The 16801-nt window shown below is 32.6% G+C and overlaps 1 protein-coding gene across 3 annotated transcripts in view; it reads right to left on the minus strand.

The window, feature by feature from the left end:
- Nucleotides 1-16801, minus strand: part of LOC123541967 (uncharacterized) — a 67781-nt gene that overhangs the window by 35312 nt on the left and 15668 nt on the right. For 2 of the 3 annotated variants that reach the window (XM_045327610.2, XM_045327595.2), the window contains exons 6-19: nucleotides 16515-16676; nucleotides 15754-15887; nucleotides 14920-15090; nucleotides 14321-14364; nucleotides 14054-14088; nucleotides 13771-13868; nucleotides 10822-10989; nucleotides 9695-9741; nucleotides 7901-8014; nucleotides 6819-6938; nucleotides 4946-5059; nucleotides 1551-1595; nucleotides 1213-1311; nucleotides 839-861 (exon numbers count right to left, since the gene is read on the minus strand). In XM_045327610.2, coding sequence (XP_045183545.2) covers nucleotides 839-861; nucleotides 1213-1311; nucleotides 1551-1595; nucleotides 4946-5059; nucleotides 6819-6938; nucleotides 7901-8014; nucleotides 9695-9741; nucleotides 10822-10989; nucleotides 13771-13868; nucleotides 14054-14088; nucleotides 14321-14364; nucleotides 14920-15090; nucleotides 15754-15887; nucleotides 16515-16676 — 1374 coding nt within the window. The remainder of the gene's footprint in view (nucleotides 1-838; nucleotides 862-1212; nucleotides 1312-1550; nucleotides 1596-4945; nucleotides 5060-6818; nucleotides 6939-7900; nucleotides 8015-9694; nucleotides 9742-10821; nucleotides 10990-13770; nucleotides 13869-14053; nucleotides 14089-14320; nucleotides 14365-14919; nucleotides 15091-15753; nucleotides 15888-16514; nucleotides 16677-16801) is intronic. The other variant, XM_045327602.2, reaches the window with a different exon arrangement.

Below are 16801 nucleotides of genomic sequence, written 5' to 3' on the forward strand. Positions count from 1 at the left end.
TTTTGTTTATATAAGGTGAACCATCAACAATTTTTTATAATAGAAATCTATGGAATAGTCAAAATGTAAGGATGTCTACAAAGAATCATCTCTACACTGTTTTGTATCTTCTATTTACCATGTGGTAAAATAAATTCATGTAAGTTAATTTTGATCTTTGTTTTCAGACTTAATAATATTAGGTTATTTGACATTGTTCTGTACAATACGGTGATATATTTGGAATCGTACCCAGCTGGAAAACCTATATTGGACTCGCCATATATTTGGACGAGATCCCAGCTGAAGAAAGAAAGATATTGGACGAGCCGCTAGGCGAGTCCAATATGTGTTTTCCAGCTGGGTACGAGTCCAAATATATCTCGTATTGTACAGTACAATGTTAAATAACCTTTTTATTCTATATCTATTTTAGTTTAGTTTAAATTAAAAATGATTCACCGAATATTGTTTTTCTGCCTTTTCTGATTTCAAGACGCATTATCAAACTCTGTACATTGCGCGCCTACTTCACACGATTTACATTCGGAACATTTTCACGCGTTTCGGGCTTTTTTATGTTTAACATTGCACTTTGAACCGTCCAAATACGAAAAAATACAGTATTTATTTGTACGCACGTACGTCCAATACTGTAATATACTGTACGGTCAAGTGTTGCAAATAAACGTTCACGATTGGATAAATAAAATAGATATAGAAAAACAATTTATATATATAGGCTTATTTTACTTCCGTTGAAGTAAATACATTAATAATACAGTTACCAACTATTCTCTGCTTTTGATACTGCAAACCAATTTTTAAAAAATGAAAGACGTCAATTTGATGTACTTACGCTTGTTGTAATGATACATTTCCCTGCAAAGATATGAAACACATATTCTAACAGGAATAGATACTAAACAAAGTCTATGTCTATAAAGGCAAAATATTAACATTTAACATGTACATCTATATTATATTACGCTACATTACAACACATTGATATGAAAACTATGACCTCCGAGGTAGAATGGTTAGTCGCCGACTTCGAATCATTTCCCCCTCACCAATGTGAAAACATGGCTCTTTTGGGGCGAAGGATACATTATGTGAGGAAGCCATCCACCTGGCTAATGGAAGATTAGTGGTTCTAACCGCCCTCCTCCAAAACAACCACTTATAAATAAGTTATCAATTAGATTAGCTTCAATAGTATTTAGATCTTACTTTTTTCACATTGACGTCCATTGAATCCATATGGACATGAACAGATTCCGCCATCGGAACATACACCTCGTCCATAGCAAGAGTCCGGATGACAACCAGCTGAAAGGAATTCACATTAATTTTGGTAAACTTAAATGTTCAAGCATGTGTGTTCAATTTATTTGATTAAGTAATATGTGAAAAAAGCAATTTTACTTGAAATTCATCAACAAATTATAACAAAACATTTGTACCTCTCTCAAGTTAAAATATAAGTTTTAATGTGTTCTTTTAACGCTCTTTTATTATCTGTTCAAAAACCTTTTAATTTTAAAGTTTTCAAAATTATCGTAAAATACCAGCAGGACAAGTCATGACTCCGGCTTGTTCTTTTGAACACATATCTACAGCAATAAAGAAAAATTCATTAATGTAAAATGAAAAATATTATATTTAGCTTAGGACAATATGTTATATTCAAAATATTAACAAAATAAAACAATGATATCATATAAAGTTATTCATTTTTAGCATTCAGTCCATAAAACAGGCAATCTTACAATGACGTGAGTGGCAGATCGGACCTTGTATGTCAGTTTTGTTCCTAAAACTGGCCGTAAATGGAACTGAATATATCAAGCATGTACACAAAAACTCAAACATGCTTTTTCAATATTGATATAGTTCATACAATAGCCCAAAAACTGATATGAGCCGCGCCATGAGAAAATCAACATAGTGCGTTTGTGATCAGCATAGATCCAGACCAGCCTGTGCATCTGTGCAGTCTGGTCAGGATCCGTGCTGTTTGTAATGGTTTCTCTAAATGCAACAGGCTTTGAAAGCAAACAGCATGGATCCTGACCAGACTGCGAGGATGTGCAGGCTGGTCTGGATCCATGCTGGTCTCAAACGCACTATGTTTGTTTTCTCATGGCGTGGTTCATATTACGTGTATATATAACATGTTACCGGTACGTTTGAATATTGCAACTTAAAACCTTAAGGAGGTAGGTTACCTTAATATTTGTATGTGCGCATGTCTAACCGGAAGCTAACGTGACGATTTACGACGACGTTTACGACAAACTAAATGTGTTTGTATATCCATTCTTCTAAAAACAAATCATGAACCTGTCTTCGATCTGATGCTTTATGGTTTTATAATGCAGAAATAATGAATAAATTGCCGCAGAAACGCTTACAATGTTGCCTTAAAATGACGTCATTGATGTCATGACGTTACATGTCAGTTAATAGCTTTTATTTTGAAAGTACGTAATTCTGTGCATTTTCTTTATTCGAACTTTTTTCAAATAACCATTATTTGCTGAAATATTTTTATGAGTCTTTTGCTCTGAATAATAATCAATATTTTGCTTCTTTTATGTAGTTATATTGAAATCTTATGCGGAATGTAAGAAAAGGATGATGGTAACCAATGTTATTTGAAATATAGTTGGGTAAAAGGTTACTTGTTACGGCCATTTTCAAATAAAAAAGCTAGCAGCTTGATTTGTAACACCTATTGTTCAGTTTCAGTTGATAATTTGTCACTTATATACTAAAACTAAGATCTAAAATTGTTCAAATTTCAGTAGAAAATTGTGGTTTCTTGAACTGAATTGATGTTACCATGGAAACGAAGCCCGTGACCTATATATCTATATGTAAAATTCAAAAGCGTTAACACTGATCTATTTAAGGAACACGGCATCGGCTTTTTATTATCATTTAAACAATATCCATGAGAATAATAACAGCATGCTGAACGATTTTCCATGAAAAATGCCAGACGAAGTGTACTGCTGTAACTATTTTAAGCTGTGAAATTTGTTTGAATAAATGCAAATAACGCGAAAATATAACTTACGTTAGAAATAATATGTTTTAATGCTACATTAACAAGACAGATAATTTTATTCAATATTTATTTTTAAAGAAATTACGACAAAAAGCAAGATATAAGCTATTTTAAACATCTCTGTTGCCATGGTTACTTTAAACTTTAAGAAAAATAGGGTACCATGTAAAATGCTTGGTATTTTTCTAATAATATTACCCAAATATTCCACGTTGGTCGTTAACAGAATGGCACTGAAGCCGTCGAAAAACCCCGTTTTTAAACATAGTTGTTTAAAAATGAGAGAAAATGCGTTACCATGGAAACACAAGCCCCGCGACATATACATTTTAAGCTTTTATTAGAAAGCTAACGCGCATACTAGAAACATTATCAATTATGCAGACTTCTACGAATATCAATGAACCTAAAATACACTGAAAAGTGTTAAATATCCGTATTTCCTTCTTCTGTCAATATAAAAAATCTTTGGAGGGTCATGTTCTTCAAACCTGGATAAAAATTGAACTTGAAGGGACTGAGATAAACGAAATTGAGATTATAGCAGTTAAAACATTATATTATACGAAATACAAAATTAATTGCTGTGGTTCAACTAATTTGAATTTACCCTGGTAACAAGGTAACCTACCTCCTTAACACTGCCAACCATACACTAAAACCTTAAACCTTGTTTTGCTATATAATATTTGTTAACTGTCACACTGTGCAGATCTGTCACGTTGTAAAATAATTTTTCTTTGTAATATCAAGTGACATACACATTCATGAACTGAACTGCAAATTCAATTGTTTAATATCTAACTCACACAGTTTTCTAATAAAGCTGAGCACTTCGTAAAGAGGCACCACAAAATAACTGTATTCTGTTGTGTTTCCATGATGGTAATTATACATCTTTGCATGACGAAAATGAGAAATGACATGTATCTAGTTAAAATTTCACAGACAGTGACATATTTTAGGCCAAGACGATGTGTGTAATGTCTTAACATTTTATTTAACTACTGTAGCAATATGTACAGAAATCAGTATATTAAGTTATATTTCAATCACTTTTTGTTTTTACATTGTATTATGGTTATTTGCCTATATTTTTGAAAAATTTTATGTTGAAAACAGATTGATTGAACAACTTTGCAGATGAAGTTGTCAAAACACATTTATTAAGGAAAGGCCTAAATTGTCCACCTGAAAACTTGTAGTACAGTTGTATATTACCTGTATTTTAAGAATGATTTTCATGAAGTTTTCGTGAGTGAAAAAAAGTAGGTCACTAGGTCGTGGTGGATCTTTAAATAAAGCTTACAATGAACAAAATTGCTTATGATAAGTTGTATATTTGTGAAGACCAATCAAAGCAAAGGTTTTCCAAACAGAATGTTTTAAGATCGGCGAATTAAAAAACTGAGAAACAAACGCATCTTGCATCTTTGGACAACAAAGCTATGGCACAAAACAGGACAACCAAGCTCCGGTAAAAGCAATGTATGCTTGTATAGAATATATAGACAATCTAATGTTTGGAAGGGACGCTCAATCCAGTCATTGAACAAGTGAAGTTTTACTGTTATTGTTATTCCCGTTCGGTAGTGATAGCAACAACATACCTTTACTACAGTATAGCTATTCCAGTATAAGGCCGAACTTGTAAAAAGGCAAACAACTCGGCCGCTTTACATTTACAAACAAATATACAAATCTCATTTCTGAGAATGGCTGAGAGTCCAGAATGTAGAAATCAGCTCATATGGGAAAACGATAAAAAATAATAGTAGACTATACCGGTAGACTTTCTGCAGCCCGAAAAACACTAGCATGTGCATTAAATCAAGGACAAAAGTTCAGAAGGAATAGATTATAGGCAAGTTCCAAAAGTTAAAAACTTACCATACTCACAAACTGTTCCATTAAATCGATCAAAACACTCACAATCAAAATCCTGTATTTTGTCAATACAAATCCCATGTCCGTTGCATGCACCGACCGGGCAGTCATCGATATCTATAATTGATAATAACAGTCTATTGCCGGAATGACTGCATATTTAATACGTATACAATGTACATATAAATCTTCCTCTCCTTCTTTTTCTTCTTCTGTGAAATTTTATCTTGCGACTCCTTTAAATTCGAATTGCAATGTACATATAGTAATAATACAAATTTGAACTATATCTGGCGTCCTTGGAAGATTTTTCTTCGACTTTCTAAACGACAATAAATTTCGAGAGAAAAGGTATTTATTTAGTAATGTAAAATTATTTTCACATACTTGTTGTTGCATTTATAAATTACTGTTTAAGTTCAGGTAACTTTCACTAGATAAATACTACATTTATTTAACATACATTTATGTGTTGAATGGTCTTTAAGCAAATGTCAAAAAAGACATGTTTAAAACTTTAACTTAATTTGTCGCCAGAATTTTTTTAGAGTTCAGGAGCGAAGGAATCATATTACAGTGGCACATCCTTAGTAATATAATGATACGCGTATTACCGACAAAAATAATTTTATCTAAGCGAAAATCGTTTTGTTCAGGTATATTTTTCGATTCTAACACGTTATCAAGAATTATTAAGTACAACTTTGATTGCATCTTCCAAATGTTTGTCTGTTTTGTGTGAGTTTCTTTTTCAGCGCACCATGCCACTCGTTTGACATTTGTAACGTAATAATTGTGACGTATAAACGAATTGTTGCAAAAGGCACAATATTCAGTGTTATTTGAAAACAAATTGAATCTCGTTTGAATAACTATGATATGAATCATTAAGTTTTCTTTCAATTGTTGATGCTTTCTCAAAAAACAGTTTGTATTTTATATCCTGTTGTTGAATGCCTTTGTCTATGTCAAGTAACATGTCGCATTCGATATATATTATGTCGGTACTTAGAGTTTTCCTTGCCTGGTAAGTAGGCCAAAAAAATGATGGAGAAGCTAAACACATAACCAGTTTAGTATGACATATAATATTGTCGCCATGATAATTCAAACAGTAGCAATGTATAAGCGAAGGTTGCAGATATGTAAAATTAAAGATAATTAAAAATATCATTCATAATGAGCATTAAATTAAGGAACCTAGCACTGATATTTGCTGTCTTTGAATCATTAATCGAGCTTTCCGAATAATCTTATATAGATACGTTAAATGAGCAAGGACCTTTTATTTCAATCTTTCAACTAGCTGTATATTGTGTTATAACAGCGCGCGCGCGCGCATGTGTGTGTGTGTGTGTATGTGTGTGTGTGTGTGTGTGTGTGTGTGTGTGTGTGTTCGGGTTTAACGTCTTTTTCAACAATTTTTCAGTCATATAAACTACGGTTCTTACTTGTAGCAGTGAGAACAATGCCTAACTTTATAGTTCTGCCTCACTGGCATATCACTCCGTAGACACGTGACATGATACCCCACCTAGTCACATTATACTGACACCGGCGGACTGACCAGTCCTAGTACTATCCTCTTAATGCTGAGCGCCAAGCGAGGAAGTTACTAGTACCATTTTTTACGTCTTTGGTATGACGCGACCGGGGATCGAACCTACGACCTCCCGCACTCGAAGCGGACGCTCTACCACTAGACTACCGAGGCGGTGGATCAGAATGATTCTCTGATATGTAAAACTCGTATGCCCTTCAAGGTCTTATTCACTATGTGAACATAGCTTAACTAATAGGATGCGTGCATCTATTTTTGACTTGGTATAGTTAAACTTCTCAAGAGAAAAATATTCCAGTAAATACATCTACTTACTTTGAGCGCATGTTCGTCCAGAAAAGCCTGGTTTGCAGTAGCAAAACGCTCTTCTCCCAATGTCGAAACATGATATTGTATTTTCGTGAACACATGGATCTGGATTACACAGATCATTCTCTGAAGAGTGAAATGAGATGTATTCACTTTTGAGAGTTTAGGATAATAATAATTCCTCCTGTCATGCAAAACGTAAATAATTCTATTCATTTACTTTTGTGCAAGAAATATTTACAATGATGTAGGCAGAAAAGCTTTTGACAGGACAATACTCTATTCCGACGGAATTAAGCGTTATTCTCCTTTCAGTATGTGTATTTCGTAAGCATGAAAGTAGATTCGATGTTTGTTTCTCATTTTTCCTTTTAAATTTCTTTTTTATTTGAAATATAAATCGTTTTTTATGCAGACTATCACACCGCTGGTGGCTTCATTCCGTGGCATCGAGTCCGTTTCGCTATTTAACATTTCACCTAAAGAGCGTCACAGGTTTTGCTAAAACGACACGTTTATCTAAAATTAAATTTTAGGTTGCGTAAACATTCGATACGGTTTACTTCGAAGAAATCATTCAATTTTTTCTGTAGCTAGAACATCGTCAACAATCACGTATAAGATTAAAAGTACATAACTTGAATGTTGTTTGCCTACGTCATCAGAGTGTGGACAAATTGTGATTCATTGGTTTGTTCTATGCTTCCAAATGATCTTCTTATTGATTTTATTAACTACAACAGTAGTCTTTAAGTGCCGGTTGGCGGCTGTTAAATGTTCTTGGACTCGGTTGTGTTATATTGTTTTTGGTCATTTCGGATCATGGAGTTCATTTGTTTTTGCTGTAATAGTATTCCGCTTTTTGAGTCAGTGCTGGTGTAGGATGGGCCTTCATGAACAGACTCAGTCGAAACGAGCCTGCTATCAATTTGCATGGTTGTGTACTAGCCTTCAAAGGGAATTTCTTACATATTTTTTAAACAAAACATTTTGACTTTTCTGAGGACATCTATTCGATACAGCTGAAATATAAGGTAAGTCAACATGTTTTAATCTGAGTCATATTTATCAACAAATAGTTTACTTACTGATACTGCAAGTTTTTCCACTAAAATACGGTAAGCATACACATTTGAATGCTCCAGAGTCTTTATCACTTACACAATCACCAGAATTGTAACACGGTGCAGACACACACGGATCTGTATCAAAGATGTCAAAGGCAGCTTAAAACATATTTAAAGTACGTACTGTCTTTGTATATCAAAAACTCCTGTTTCAACTATATTACGGATATAAATGATTATTCTTTTTCTATTTCAGTTGAAATTCTTTTGTGTCAGAAAATGTGGCGTATTTCTAGATGTCAGTTTTATCCCACCAAAAATGTATTAAAGAAGGCTAGCAATTTTGTTGTTCAGATAATTTCCCTCCAACAAAAGATACATAGAGGATATTTGTTTGTTTGCAGTGAGATATCGAAATATATCATCACCGATAAGGGAGACAACTGAATATTTTCACGAAGGCGGAACCTGAGTGAAAATATCAGAATTGTCTCCCTTATCGGTGATGATATATTTCGATATCTCACTGCAAATAAACAAATTTTCTTTTTATTTTATGCTAGTTTGTGAAGATCAACGAATTTTCTGTTTATTACGTGCATAAATGTTCATATAAATCCAATATTTCATGACGAAATTCGGATTTATTTAAGCTACCGTGTTACATATGATACATCCGCTAAATTACCATGGACAGTTAGGCACATTAATATCGAATTTTGGTGATTAGGTTCATTAAATCAACACGACGCCATTTTGCTTTTAAAAACAAAAACTGCATGTAAATATTTTGTGTAAAAATACACAGTCCGCTGCTAACAGAGACAGTGACAAATGCCGGTAGTTAAGTAGAAGCATATCTAAAACTTTTCGGGTCAATCCGTCAGTTCGTTGAATAACCGGAAGCTTGCTTTGTTTACCAAAACACACGCTGAAGGTCAGATTAAAAAAAAAACAACACGAAAATTCTAATCAACTGTGGAATATGCGTAAGTCCTTGGAAAATCAAGCTGCAGAATTAAATATCATCATGGATTCAATAGAAATAGCTAGGAAATATTGATGTAGGAGCTGCATAGCATAACAAAATGGATGGAAGTTGGAACACAACTGGCTGGGCTTGTTGCCTTGTAGTTGTATTGGGAAAGAACTTCGACGAAAATGCTGGCATATTACGTAAGGTTGAGTTGATGTCTTGTGATAATTAACTAAGACAACAACCAACTAAATGTGCTGTCGCCAGTAAAATCTACCACACGATAGTGAACCAATGGAAAAAAGTAGAGGAAACAGACAATGACACATATCTGTAGCTACATCATAGTACATGAATAGCAAGGCCTAGCAACCAAGCTGACAAAGGTAACATATTTAATTATAGCTAGCCTGTTCTATATAGGATTGTCTAACAGTTCATGACTCGTGTATGGCTCGAGTATTAGTATAATCCAGTAATTTTAAAGGCAGCAAAGGGAGGTAATTAAAGAATATATTTCAAGGGAGATAATTTATCTGGAAAAAAAAAGAAGTTCGGCACTGTGAGTGATATCAATTTATATCTCATTGCTATTTTCCAGTATTTCACCAATAAGCATAAAATAAAAATGTATTATCTGAGACGTGACTGTTTTGTACCTTTAATTTTCAATTGTATCATATTTTTTGTTTTATTTGTCCATTATCAAAACAAAAGATACTGTATAGCAATACTTCTGTCAACGTTTTGGCGTTTTTTTTTAACCCAGATACAGCTATAAAACATTAGACAGACCCTTAATTTTAGGAGTTGCTAATTAATATTTCGTCAAATTTTACCTCTTGGTTCTATTTCTGTCTGTATGCAAACCTCCTCGCTATTCACTCTGCAAAAACGAAAATTATTAAAGCGTGAAAATCTAAATTTAATAGTTCAATGAAACTCTTGTTCATTTTAAAATCTTATCCATTAAATAAATGTATTGTACTATCTAAATACCTGTAAAGATGTGATTACTGGGTATCAAGACTACCAAATCAAATGAGACCCCACGCAGGTCTTACAAATAGTCCTTATCTTTCTTCTTTTCCATTGTTCATTTTCTCAACAGTTTTGTGTTTTCTTTTTTTTAAGAGCCTTTATGTTTGGGGAGAAGACATTCAAAAAAAGTGAAACGGAATTGAATTCAGAGAGTTGTATTTAATGAAGTGAAGAATTCTTATAATTAAGTTTCATCCGTGTTTCTGCTTTTATATATCTATAATAGCGACATAGTTCTTTATAGCAATATAAGGAACTGAAAATGTGATATTCTAAAACATGTTGAAATAATTATTATTGTTATTGAGTAAGTGTTTTTATAAGAAAGAAAGAACAGCCGAATTCAGTGACTTTCAACCATAAAATTCATACAAACATGGTGTGAAAAAGTTCGTTCCTTTTTCATTAAGGCTTATTATCAACTGTTAGGTATACATCGCTCATTCTGAGATAACATCACTGAAAAATTAAAGTAAATATGTTAAAGATTGGAAAAGTTAAAAATTATTGTTTTCGCGAGGCTCACATCGTTGAAAATGTACTCTCTGGGTATACTCAGCTATGCAATATGCCAGCGTGCCCATACGTACCTTATTTGTATCTTCATAGTAAACATGTATATGTACATGTGTTTCATAAAAACTATGTTGAGCTGTCAATGTTATGGTTTCAGAAGACAATCCTTCATATTTAAAACCTCATGATTTTATCCGTAGTGATGCAGTCCGAACAGTATATGACGTATATCACCGGATAATATAGTCTACCGGTATAGCTTGTACATTATGAAATATTTCCTGTACGATATATGCATCGCCTGAAAACAACTAAAGTAAACTAGCAACAAACTCTTTACATACCCTTTGACTGAATTTGACTGATTTGCTCGAGTGCATTTTACCTTCAATTATTTATAATTATTTACCCACTTATATCTGATGCTATCAAGCAGATTCTCTCTTTCCCATTCATGGCATGTCCAAAAGATAAATCTGTTTGGTACATCTGTTCACCTTCATGTATAACCAGCTCTACTGGACTGAGCTGATGGTAATCAACAAAGCTTTCTGTCACCTCTACCTTTGTCACTCGGCTGATATATAATTAAAACAAAGGAAAACTAATGTGATTATGGTTTTTCTATGTTAACTGGAAAAAATGGGGAAAAAATAACAGTAAATATAGAGAAGTGTTATAGAAGTGAAAAAATCAAAATGGTCTTTTTTTGAATAAGTTCTCACAGGTCAAAATGATTATCTCCATTATAAAAGATGTAAAGGAGTTTCCTTTGAACTATCTTTTTTACCTGTTTATTTTACGTATCAAATGTTACAGTACCAAATTTGTGGGTTGTTTGGTTACAGTTCGCGAAGATTTTGTGTTTAAAGTACAATGCTTTTGGAGATTTTTACCTTGTGATTAATCGAAGACTTTGTGTGGTCTATTATTCGATTTTCCAAGGTTCAGATGAACAAGATATGCGTCATTAGAGCATTAGCACCAATGTTCAAATATCCAGCATTTGAACGATGAGCTGGATAATAATTAACTTCGGCTTACTAAAACCTGAACCCGTTTTTCTTTCATAGAAAACCTTTAAATGTATAACAAAAGTTTATAAATTTTATTTTATTTTATAAAGATTTATTGTTCAAAAATTGAATTGTAAATTCTTGAGTGTTTCGCCAGTGTTCTATTCATCTTAAATACTGTCAAACTCCATTACAACTACTCATAAATAAAAAAAAAGTCCAAAATTACTATTAATCCCATCGGTCATTGAATTTTATTTATATATTTGCATATTCTATAAAATGCCTATACTATGAAAGGCACAGTTTTATCAATCATAAGGCTTTAATTAACAGTTTTATATTTAGTACACTACTTGCTTGCGCATCTCAGAGGGGAAAACAGGATGTAAAAATTTTCAAAAATGCTTTCTTTTTGATTGCTTTTGTCACAATTGTTTATCGCATTAAAACATATTCTTTGGTTGAACAACATATAAAGGAAATTAAATAATTAAATATTAGGAACAATGTCAGTAATTCGGTCGGAATGTGCTTACGTGGTGTAGTCGAAAGATGTCTACAGTAAATAGATCCTATTTTTCCCATTTTTTCCACAAATTCGTACAGAACGAGTGCTTTAATCAATTACATTTTTCACTACAAGAATACATTCTGCACGAAATGAGACGGATTTCATGTTCATACACCCCACATGGCAAGTTTTGCAGATCGAAACCGGAAGTAGGTGTTTATTTTTCGGACAAGAGCAAATATGCGCACGTTTGAAGGGTAGCAGACCACAACTTGGCATTTCACTAGAAAATATTGCACCCCTATTCTTTTCATTTTTCGTTAATCTATGATAGAACTTTCATGAAAAATAGGTGCAGGAAAAAGTGGTCTTCTATAAAGATACGTAAACACGACCTGAAGTTGTCGGTTATTTTATATGGAACGAAGAAGGATTTGAATTACTGACCTTCAACCTAAAAGATGATAAAAATCGGTACCAAGGTAATCTAATATGGTTTAAGTGCTTATTCAGTTTGCATTATGAAGTTTACGAATATGTCTAAAAGTACGATGTCTAAAACCCTATTGGTCACGATTGCTTTGTGTTTTACATTTTATATATAATGCCTTTCAAATTGACCAAAATGAGATCATACGTGAAGATGAAGTTCAACTTCTAGGAATTAATCTTAATTAACTCTTAAATTTTGACAGCCAAGTTATTGATTTATGTCAGAAGGCAGCAAAACAATTAAATGTCCTGCAAAGTTTAAATAAACTCTTAAATACTGTCCTTTAATTTTGGCACTTTTGTAGGTAGCAAAAGTAATACAGAAAAAAATGGTAAAAAAATCAATATAGGGCACTTAGGATTGTTTCTGACGATTTTTCTTCCTATACGTTACATTACTAAACAAGGTTAATATGACATCTCTTCATTTAGGTAGGCTCAGAACTATTGCCACTGAAACATTTAAATTAATTCACAATATGTCACCAGAATATTTAAGATCTCAAATAAATGTTAAAGATTCTTCTTATAATTTCATGTATGTAAATATGTTCTGCCAAATGAAATCAATACCATTGATAACTACAAGGAATTTGTCAGACTGGTCCGCACCTGGACTGGTCCCAAATGCAATAAAGCCATGTGTTTATAGCTCCGCTTTAGTTGCTTCCCCTGTGTGTCATGTACCTTTTATTTCTGTGTGTGTAATCCTTGTTTTCTCTTTTAGCTTTAATTATAGAATGCTGTTTGCTGGTTATGCAAATGTCTTCGCTAGCTGCTTTAAGTTGTTTTTATGCTGCTTTAACATGTATGTGATTCTTTTGTGTTGTTTTAATATGTATGTTGTACATTGTGACTCTTCCCATTTGCTTAGTGTCAGTGTTTTTTTATTTTTTTTTTCTTAAAAAAAAAACAAAAATCTTTTTTATGTTGCTTTAAATGTGTTTTAATATGTATGTGGTAAATTTGCTTTTTGTTTTTAGTTGCAAGTACCTATGTTTTTTGTTGTTTTAATGTGCTGTAATATGTATGTGATAATTTGTGACTTGTTCTTATCTGCTTAGAATCAGATATGTTATTTTTCTTTTTCTTTTTTTTAATGTGCTTTAACATGTATGCATTTTATTACAGCTGTTTTACATATGTTGAGCTTATTTATATGTGTTTGTCGGAAAATAGCTCTAAGCTAGTGTTATATGTTTGTACTAATCCAACGTTAAATAAATCTTCTTGTATCTTGTATCTTGTACTTTCACATACTGTATATAAGTATAATGCAAATTTAATGTGTAGAATAATGTTTTTTTTGGTAGAAAATTTAATTGTTTATACTTACATGGCAGATTTTATATACAACGCTATAAAACATGTCGTTTGTATTTTGCAGCTGATGTACTGATCTGGGGCAGGAATATCAACAAAGTATGGTTTCCCCTGAAAAAAAAATATCTACCGTAATACAGGTACCTGTCAATCATTAGTTTCAAAATTATGTTTAATCAATAAATTTATCATTAATTAATATTTCTTAATCAGTTTTCGGACGCAGTTATATAAAATAATTTATACTGCAATTCACTGAATATGTACAAATAAAGTTTCGACATCCAGATACATACCGCCGTAACCTTTGTTGTGTGTTTAAAACCTTCACCTGAAAATTGAATTCCATTTGTTAACAACCACTTTCAGTGACAAAACGCAATTGTCTTAATATTGTAGAATGTCTTTCGTTACATTAAATGTTTAATATTTCATTAACGTTTGCTGCTTCGGGTGTACTAATATCAAAGACAATGCTGTAAATGAATTGAATATATCTGTCGCTTTTTTTTAAACAAAGGTTAATGTAACAGTAATAAGATTGAATACAAAATTAAAGATACCTCTAACATCAAGAATGAAACATCTTTGATCTGAAGTTTCTACCCTGTCAATTTTAAACAAGAAAATGTAATATATTATGACTATATATAATTTTGAAAATAATTCCGATTTATAAACAGTTGAAACTTGATATCTCGAACACGTTTATTTCAGAATTCCGATTATCTCGAAGAAGTTTTCAAGGTATGTCCCGAAAACACGTGCATATCATTTCATGTCGAATTCGGTTATCTCGAAGTAAAACTCTCGGTCCTTTGGAATTCGAGAAACCGAGTCAAAATTATATTTTCTTCTTACAACAAATAATATGATATATATAGAGAATAAAACAATCTCGAGGAAATCGTGATATATCCTTGCTATGAAATAACAATATAAAGACATTTAAAGCATATGACAAGGGCTGGTCATTTATTTCGGGGTTACTTGTATATCAAGATTAAATTTTAGATCTGAGAAATCTTTTGACTGATGGACACTATAGAAGTCGAGCTAATATCAAGAGAAATAAGAAAATAATTCTTTAAAACCAGAAGATGAAGTTATTCTGCAAAAAAGGTATGAATGCACTTTTTGTAGAGTTTATAATATGACTTACCCTGTATTATCAATAGCATTAACACATGCGATATGACTCCCACTATCACTTCTAGAAGGTTTCCATGACAAGGTTGCATGTTTTACATCTGAACGCATTACATCTTGCTTTAAAACTGATACGTTAAATGTTTCGTATTGTATTCCAATGACCCTAAGACTATCTATGCTGCTAGAATAAAATGCAATGTCAATTAGTTTAGCAACAGGTATAAAGAAATATATATTTTGTTTCCAACTTTGCTTCAATGTGCTGGAATCTCAACTTCAGTGTGTTGAGATCTTTTCTTCAATGTGTGATAATCTTTACTTCAACGTCTTGTAATCTTTACCTAAATGTCTTGTTATCTTCTATTCAGTGTGTTGTATTAATTTGAGTGTTCAAGTATGCATTGGAACTGTATTTGCCATTTGGTTTTACCATTGCACTTTATGTTTGGGGGAGCAACCATTTTAAGATTCCAGATGAAATACAAAGGTAATTTTTTAAAAAGCAAGGACAAAACTCAACAATAAAAGACAAATTAAAAGAACGCAGCCGCCCATACAGCGCTCCACATGGAAATATGAAATATGACCAATGACTAGGGAAAAGTTTAACTTATCAAATCTTAACGTTTATAGTGGTTCATCAGGTTTCAATTGTTTGGGTGTTAAATTGTGTACAACACCATATTGTTATGACATCAAAATGTCAAAATGTCACTGCCGGTGTTCAATACGGTTGTTTGCCTCCGCTCACGAGTCTGTACGACTTATAATCATTATTTATGTGACTGTTTTTTTAACCATTGGAAAGATTTAGAAATAGTGCTTACTATAGATAAATACTCACGTATTAGCTGCGGATCTTGCATATATTTCTGTTCTCAAAGTTGTGCCAGAGTACATAATAAACACATGCTTGCCTTCAAATGTAGGGTCTACAAATTTGGGCGTTGTCAAATTGGCTAGCACTTGAACGGCAAACTAGAAGTAAATAGACTATTATCTAAAGATAGTTCTATGACCTTACAACAAGGGGATAACAAAGAGGTTACCATATATCGCTTGCCGATATACATATGTATTTCTATCGGAAATATTAACATTAGGTCAGTAATTTTGCATGTAATGTTTTATTGACAATGTCAAGAATGTTCCGAACGTGTTATAAAAAGAAGGTCTTTTTCTGAAAAGAATGCAAAAATAATTCTAAGAAATTTATTTTAAAAAGAAACGTTTTAAAAATACCTCAGCGTGAATAATCAAGAAGTTCAAAAAAGGCATGAGGCATAATACATTTTGATTTACCAAAAAAATAATAATTGTCTTCAACGACAATAGTAAATACAATTGTCTGAAGGACGTGGTCTTTCCAACGTCAATACAAGTCATCTTAAATGAGTTCTACAATTGTCAACGGAAAACATGCGACGCATTGCTAAACCTTCTAAATTCCGTCATTAAACGAATTTTATATGTTTTTTCTAGATATGAAATGCACTGTTGAGTGAAAGCTCCTTGACGCTCTGGGCATGCCTGCCTATTTCGTGATAACTGGAAACTGAGTAATCATATTTAAATAGCTGTGGAAATTAAAAGCTAAATATATACCCGGACGGCACTCGCACTGAGTGAAAACAAAGCTGGCGGATAAGTGTCGCCAAGATAAGTAATCTTTTCCCTGTTGTAATCCCTCATGGTAACTTGTACTGCTATCCATGTATCATGAGTATAATTGCTTGATTCTGATGCATTGATGAACACTGAGCAATTCTGTCGAATTAATAAAAATTGATGAACATATATTTCACATAGAATATTGTTTTGTCAGCACTGCGTCGTGAGGTTATAGAAGACTTCAAGATAAACTCCACTCATAATTTTAAGGTAAAAGGTTA

The sequence above is a fragment of the Mercenaria mercenaria genome, chromosome 1 (assembly GCF_021730395.1).
Source record: "Mercenaria mercenaria strain notata chromosome 1, MADL_Memer_1, whole genome shotgun sequence".
Lineage (NCBI taxonomy): Eukaryota > Metazoa > Mollusca > Bivalvia > Venerida > Veneridae > Mercenaria > Mercenaria mercenaria.